This window comes from Panthera onca, chromosome E2 (genome assembly GCF_046562875.1).
Source record: "Panthera onca isolate mPanOnc1 chromosome E2, mPanOnc1 haplotype 2, whole genome shotgun sequence".
NCBI lineage: Eukaryota > Metazoa > Chordata > Mammalia > Carnivora > Felidae > Panthera > Panthera onca.
Window position 1 is genome coordinate 1,209,655 of NC_138353.1, and position 8,155 is coordinate 1,217,809.

Below are 8,155 nucleotides of genomic sequence, written 5' to 3' on the forward strand. Positions count from 1 at the left end.
TGATACTACTTGGAGTCAGCATGACTTCCCAGGTTTAAAGACTCAGTCTCACAAAATTGTCCTCACCGTGGATGCTAGTCAAAAGGCCTGAGTCCCCAGGCTACCCACACATTTTTCCAACCCAGCTATAAATTTGAGGGTTCCTATGACCTGCCTCTCAATTTTGGTAATTTTTGAGACTAGGTCATGGAATTCAGGAAAAAATTTTCCTTATATTTACTGGCTTATTGTAAAGGCTACAACTCAAGAACAGCCAGATGGAAGCAATGCATTAGGCAAATTATGGGGGGATGGCCCTCCCTGGGCACACCACCCTCCCAGAAAGTCAATCATGTTCACCAGCTCAGGTCTCTAAATCTTGTTATTCAAGAGTTTTCAGAGATACGTCTTTAGATTCTCCCTCACCACCCAGTCCTCTGTTCTTTTCTGAGAACAGCCCATCACTCGCAGTCTTGCTAACTGGGTCCTGGGACGCCTGCCCCAACCAGGCTGGGCCAGTCAGCTTCCCTCCTGTGTAATCTAGAACATGGACTGTAGACTGAGGCCTGAGCATGCTGGGCACTGGGGTGAGGGTTGGTGTTTAGAAGGACATTGTTTCTATCCCAATGATCCCTGATGCAGATACAGGAAGACCAGGTAGGAAGAGAAGGAGCCAGAAAACTGCAGGGTCTTTGGAGAGGAGGGAGGGTGGCTCCTGTGACATTTATCAGCCAGGAATCAAGAAGGCTGGGGTCCCCCCACCCAGGGGTAGAGAGGTGAGCCCTTCCCCAGTGAGACCAGAAACCCGCAGGTATTCAACATCACTTCCTGGTACAGGGCCCTTTGGTCCAGGTCCAGCTGTCCCCACTCTTCCTGGGTGAAGGTAATGGCCACATATTTGAAGGTATCCAAAACCTGGGAAGTCAAACAGATGTAGTGGCATTGGCCTTGTGCTGTTGGATGGGGATCAGAGCCTGTCAGTCTCTGGTGAAGGGGTAGAGAGACCCAGCCTCAGATCACCAAGGCCTATGCTGGGCTCAAGAGTTGGGGAAGGACACAGACTTCAGACCTAACGCAGTTGTGGCTGAGAGAAAATCCTCCCCTGGGGAATCCACTGGAGAGGACAATGGCATTCCTATGAGGATTGTGGGGGCAGACAATAAGTGATCTGGGACATCAGAGGAACAGGGAATATGATTATGATAATTCCAACAAGGAGAACCACAGCAATGGTAGCTGAGCCTCCCTGGTTCTCACCAAGCCTCACAGACTAAAGACTTCACATGCTGTAGTAAAGGGATCAGATGTGTTCAGCTCTGGAGCCAGACTCCTGCAGTTTGAATCTGTTCTAAACACTCAGCTACTGTGTCACCTTAAGTCACTTGATTTTCTGGAGCCATGATTCCTCATGAATATAACAATAGTTCTCACTTTATCAGGGTGTTATGAGAATTTTAAAATGTTGAAAATTCAGGGGCGCCTGGGCGGCATAGTTCATTAGGCATCTGACTTCAGCTCACGTCATGATCTCACGGTTCATGAGTTCTATACCCACGTCTGGCTCTGCGCCAACAACTCAGAGCCTGGAGCCTGCCTTGGATTCCGTGTCTTCCTCTCTCTCTCTGCCCCGCCCCTGCTTGCACTCTCTGTGTGTGTCTCTCTCCCAAAAAGTAAATAAACATTTAAAAAAATTTAAATGTTGAAAAAGCAAATGCTGGAGTGCCTGGCCAAGACAAACGCTCGGTGTGATTATCTTTATTAATCCACCCACAGCCCCCACAGTAAACACCAATGCAATTTCCACGTCACAGTCATGTGAGGCCAGAGGCTCAGGCAGACTATCAAGTCACACAGAGTGCCCAGTCTAAGAAGCTGATGTGGGATTTAAACTCAGATCCCTTTGGTTAAATCCAGCTCCCCCTGGCTGTGGACAGGGAGGCCTGCAGTGGTGCACAAGTATCTCATCTCATGGCCCTCCATCATCCCAGTGAATCCACAGAAACCAGGATGTGAAGTATATCTGATAATTGTCACTGTTAGCTCCATTTTAGCAACTGCAGACTATATTTCTGGGAACACGGGCAGAGGATTGGAACTGTCCTCACCCACCTCACAAGAGAGGCACTGAGATGCTTGTCACTGGGGATACACATCGTAACTGAGCTCTCTCCAATTCCCTCAGTACAGGGGAGATAATGATAATGTTCCCATTTCAGACTGGAGGTAGTGGAAGCCAAGGGCAGTGAGGAGACTTCCTCAAGCCATGGAAGAGGTCCAGCTGGAATCCACAGAGGCCTCTGCAGCCCTGCCCCATCATTCAGAGATGTCCCTATTGTGCGTGATGCAGTCAGTATCCATGTTTACTTTATTCATAAGCCAAATGACACATGTAGCAACAGAGTCAGGGCTTCCTTTTCTTTCTTCGGGCTGTCCAGGACATCCAGGAGAGGCAACTGCGTGTGTTATCACTGATGCGGCGGATTACAGCAAGTCTGAAGTACCTGATCGTGCAGCCTGCTGTGTCTTCTGAAGCTCATCTGGCTCAATCCCACCTGTACATTTTTTTTTTTAATTTAACGTTTATTTCTTTTTGAGACAGAGAGGGACAGAGCACGAACGGGGGAGGGTCAGAGAGAGGGAGACACAGAATCAGAAACAGGCTCCAGACTCTGAGCTGTCAGCACAGAGCCAGACGCGAGGATCGAACTCACCGACCGTGAGATCATGCCCTGAGCCGAAGTCGGCCGCCCAACTGACCGAGCCACCCAGGCGCCCCCTACCTGTACATTTTAAATTTACAGTGGAATACAGCAAGGGCCTTTGGACTTTATGATTTGGTTGAAGAGAATCCTGCTTGCAACGGGCAATTCCATGTGCATGATGACCGGATGCACCATAGTGAAGCATTCATTCCCTTCTGTGGCACAGGGGCACAATAGGAGTTGTTTCAAAATGACTTACAAATCTATACTACAGATGGATTGGACTTCCTGTAGACCCCCAGGAACCCACACTCACACAAATGACAAGAATGAATCTCAAATAATTATGTAGTATGAAATAAACCACAAGAGAAGTAATTATGATTTGTAAAAAAATCTACAAAAGGCAAACTAATTTATACTGAAATAAAGCAAATGATTGTCCAGGGAAGGGTGGTCATGGAGGGCACGGTGAGACGGATTATCTAGGAGCCAGGTGAAACTCTGGGAGTGATAGATGTTCATAATGATCATGGGGATAGTTTCACCATTGTATGTATATATAAAATTGCACAATAAAATATATGAAGTTTATTGCCTGTCGATCTCACCTCAATAAAGCTCTGAAATAATTAGTTGCACATAAATTCTGGATTTCCCATACCTCTTAGGAACCCAGAAGATCTGAAAGTGCTACATTTTTTTTAATTTAATTTATTTTTGAGAGAGAGAGACAGAGTGTGAGCAGGGCAGGGGCAGAGAGAGAGAGAATCTGAAGCAGGCTCCAGGCTCTGAGCTGTCAGCACAGAGTCCGGACGCCAGGCTTGAACTCATGAACTGTGAGATAATGACCTGAGCTGAAGTCAGATGCTTAATCGACTGAGCCACCCAGGCGCCCCTGAAAGTGCTACATTTCACCATCCCTCTCTTCAGGTCTTGGAAGAAGCCCTGGCTTAGTGGCAATAACATAACAAACATAACATAACATAACATAACATAACATAACATAACATAACATAATAAAATAAATAAATAAAATAAAATAATAAAACAAATAAAATTGAATTAAATAAATAAATAATCGATCATATTCTCCAGTCACCAGGAAGGAATGCTGGGTCATAAAGGGCATATCCCTGAAATACGTGATCTCTCTCCTCAATCCGTTTGCTTGTACCAGCATCAAGGGTCTTCGGATAAGTGTATAGGCATTCCGAAAATCTCAACAGTATTTGCTCTGGCGGTGGGCGGAGTCATAAGGGACACAAAACTGGACCTTCTGAAACTCTGTCCCCTGTCAAGGTGCACACCCATATACTTGGGAATACTTATGGATGCAAACTTTAGAAGAGCTATGTCCTCGGTCATTGGCTGCCGTCTTCCCCACTCACTATGAATTACCTCTTCAGGGACTGGCAGGGAGAGAGCCTCCCGGGCCGTTGTTAGGAGCTCCGCGCTGCTTACCAATACCATCCAAGCTTCTCCTCCGGTCTGTGTATCTCCCCTGGTTGCTTGTTGCGGTCCGTGCTGTGGCACCGTGGCCTCTGGAATCCCTGCTGTGGTAGTCCGTACTCCCAAACTCTCCCCGTGCCGCCGACCTGACTCTGCCCCTTCCTCTTCTGTCGCCTCCAACGTGCGACCTCGGATCCCACGTGGCTGCGGGGACCTGAAGCACAGGCCGTCTGTGCAGAAGACCTCACGAGCTTCTCTCTAGGAGAGCCCACACGAACCGCGGCTCCTGGGCCCCGACCTTGGGAGCGAGGCCCTCCCGGGGACGTGGACCTGTGCCCTGTGAGTCTTCCTGGAGTCAGGGCTTCCTCCAGGGAAGGAGCGTGAGGGTGGGGGCACCGGGTCACTCTCAAGGAGTGGGACCTCTGGCCTTGCAAAGAGTTGAGGACCTGCGGACGGGCGCACTGCACATCCTAATTTTACCTTGCTGCCAAACACCCAGGGGACTTTCTCTGAACACAGAAATTCCAGACACAGGCTAACCCGGAGCTCAGACCGGGACCCCCCACCCTCGGGGCGGAGATTCCCAGCCACAGCCACCGCGTGGCTGCGCAGAGCTCACCGGAGACCACAGTACCCAATGCGCAGCGCGCGGCTGGACGTCAGGACTACAAGTCCCAGAAGTCTTCGGAGAACCTGGTGCTGCCTCGACTTTCACCGGCCAGTTCCTCCCCCAGATTCCGCGGGGCCTCCAGCCGCCGCCTCCAACCCCGCCCCTGCTCGCTGCCCCCTGGGGAATCACTTTGAGTGCCCTTTCCTCCGCAAACCAAAGAGATCCCATCCCTGCGCAGGTTTTGCTACCGAGGAGGGAGCTTCCCAGAGAGCACCGTGGGCCGCAGGCTAGACAACTCCCATAATTCTCCGTTTTGACCTTTTCACGCTGGGAATTTAACCTTCGGTGCCAAATTTACAAAGACTTGGGTAGAAACAGATTCCCTGAAAGCCTTAACCGCGAGCTCTGGCTAGAAACGCTGGGTGGACACCTGAGGATCATTGTCGATCTGTCCGTGTTTGTACAAATAAAGCTGACCATGTGTGGCAACTCCACCGTGTGTACTCTCTAAGTCACCATGGAGTGGGCCCACTTTGGGTACCAAACTCCAATTTCCAGGAGGACGATAGCTCACAAAAGTATCCAAAATAACGTGTCACCATGTGCACTTTTGCTTCAGTGTTGCACAAAAAGCTTTCTTATTACCCAAACCACACTTTCAAACCTGTTCTGAAAATAACTCCCACCCTATCCCCCCATACCTGCTATCTTTGGAAGAAATGAAGGGGAAAACATTCTACCTTTCTGGTTTCTATCACTCAAATAGCATTCTGCAACTTTTAGTCTTATGCAGGTCCATTTAGCCATTAACATTTCCAGTAAATTAACTGATTATATAACTTAAATATAAAAGTTCACTTTCACACTGGAAAGTGTCTTTAGGTGCATGCAGCCCACAAGAGATAAAGAGTGTGGACAGAGGACGGGAGCAGGAGAGAAAGCCTCACTTGACCAATGGGAGCCGCCGGGGCTGAACATTCTTGGATTTTAAGGAATAAACACCAATATTACACATTCATTCAATAGATGGTCATTGGTCATTTGAAATGTGGCAGCCATTTTTCTAGGTACCAGAAATACTTCAGTGAACAAACAAATTCCCTGACCTCCTTAAAGTTATATTTTAATGGAGTAAGACAGGAAATGGAGAATACGATCAGGAAATTAGAAATTATCTTCCAAACAGAGAAGTACGATGGAAATATACATACTTGCATATACATTTGTGTACATTACATTGGGGCTGCAGCTGAGGAAGCTTCTGGTGTGGAAGGAGCACTTTTGAAGGCCATTTTCTGGTGAGTCCTCAGGTGGCGGTGGTAGGTAGATGACTGGCGGTAGCTTCTCCGGCAAAGGGAACACGCGTAGGGCTTCTCTCCCGTGTGGATTCTCTCATGAGCCCGGAGGTTGGTTTTGTGGCTGAAGGACTTTTCACATGTGCTGCACATGAAAGGCTTCTTTTTTACATGAATCATCTGGTGCACGCGTAGGTCTGATGCTTGGAAGAAGCCTTTGTTACACTCACCACAAATAAATGTCCTCTCATTATTGTGTCTTCTCTGATGGGCTTTTAGCTGAGAGAAATACCTAAAGATCTTGGGACACTTTTCACATCTATATGGTTTGGGGGCTTCATGGGATCTTTCTTGGAGTCCCTCACATGTGGAGATTCCCTCATTCTGGTGGGTAGGAACAGGCTCAGGGGTGACCTTGACTGGCTGAGAGAGAAACCCTGGTCCCACCTCCATAAGGATATCTTGATAAGGGGGTCCTTTTGGGCACCCCTCCTGGGACCCGGAGATAGCTAGACCTGTTCTTCCAGAGCTGACTGGATTCTTCAAAGAAACACTGTCGTCTTCAGGCCTAGGACAGCCCTCTTCCTGGATAATGAGCAGGGAAGGGATTTCATTGCCTTGACTAGTAATACCGTCATTTACTTGGTCAATGTTGCCACCATTTTCTTTATCTTCATCTCCTGTGAGGGCAAAAATGTGACTCAGTGAAGTTGTAGCCAGGAGGAAGTCCACATAGAACATCCCTCCGGTACCTTGGCCTGCCCCACTCACCTCGTCCCATTGTCAGGGAAGTATCCTGGGGAGTACAGGACGGTGTCCCCATATTCTCTCCTGTTGGGGTTCCTGGTGACAACTGTTTGGCGAGATGAACAATGACTTCTCTTAAGGGCATATTCTCAGAAAAGAGGGCTTCCTGTCCCTGCATGTGGACGTGGACCTGTTACAAAAACAAAAACAAAAAAAACCAATGATCACTGTTATATAATCTTCATTAGTATGTCTTCCCTAATGAAAAAGATGAATACTAAGGCTTTCTGTGGGAAGAGGCAGCTCTTGTCAAGGCATTTCTCCTCACCTTTGAGGTTTTTTCCCAACTGACAACTTCTCAGTGAGTTCCTACCACCTCATCAATAAAATGCAATTAAATAAATTAATATATTGGTTCCTATATGTCCCACAAGGAATGACTGTAACACTTTTTATTTTTGCTCACATAGGTTGGTAAAGATTCCCCTTGGTGAGGAAGAGTGTGATCTGACTAATAACTGGGTCTACAATAACTTCCTTCTCTACTTCCAGCTGTCGCCTACTACTTATTCCTTACTCTTTTTGGACCCTCACTCCAGGGGGAAGAACTTTGTACTCACTAAGCCAGGTGGCTTCATGCAACCATCACTCAGACCTTCCATGAATTTCTCCAGGTTTCTGCCACCTGATTCCCACTTCTCCTTCAATGTAGACCGATCACTGCAGTGTCGATTGATCATAAACTGTTCCAGGACCACTTGAAAAATAATTTCATCTTTGCTGTGTTTTTCTGGCTGCAGCCACAAGTAAAATGATTTATAGAGTCTTTGCAGTTCCTGCTTTGCAAATGAGTTGTTGCCATTTTGAAATAAGTTGTGCTGGGTGTCCTGGAGCTCAGAGATCTCCTCTGCCTTTTGGAGAGCAGGTCCTTGGCTGGGTTTAAAGTCTTTATTTCCTGATCCAAGGTTATCCATGGATGGGTCACACAGAAACAAGGTTCTGAAATCTAAATCCATTCTTAGTAATATTTATCAGAGACTCAACTTTCTGGATTCAGTTTGTGAAGTCCTGTGTTTCTGGAGATCTGTTTCAAGACAAAATCGGGACATCTATAATATTTGATACATTTTCTCATCTTATTTTGCTAGTTGACTAGTTAGCTAACAGTCAAATGTTACATAGTGGTGGATGTTTAAAAACCACAAGCTATAAATAGAAGAGATATATATTTAATCATATCACTGGCATAATTTTAACAAAAAAAAAGTATAAATTTCAGGCCCATATTACTTCATAGGTGAATTTTGAGACATTTAAGAAAGAAATAATGCTAGTCTTACCAAAATCATAGAAAAAGACACTTCTCTTTT

The 8,155-nt window shown here is 46.8% G+C and overlaps 1 protein-coding gene across 1 annotated transcript; it reads right to left on the minus strand.

Annotated features, from left to right (window-relative positions):
- Positions 1-5,840: 5,840 nt before the first annotated feature.
- On the minus strand, positions 5,841-7,863 carry LOC132674805 (zinc finger and SCAN domain-containing protein 4). The gene is made up of 3 exons (XM_060627330.3): positions 7,406-7,863; positions 6,810-6,975; positions 5,841-6,718 (listed from the first exon to the last, which is right to left on the minus strand). The coding sequence occupies exons 1-3, from the start codon at positions 7,799-7,801 to the stop codon at positions 5,976-5,978; spliced, it is 1,305 nt and encodes a 434-aa protein (XP_060483313.3). The 5' UTR covers positions 7,802-7,863; the 3' UTR covers positions 5,841-5,975.
- Positions 7,864-8,155: the final 292 nt, after the last annotated feature.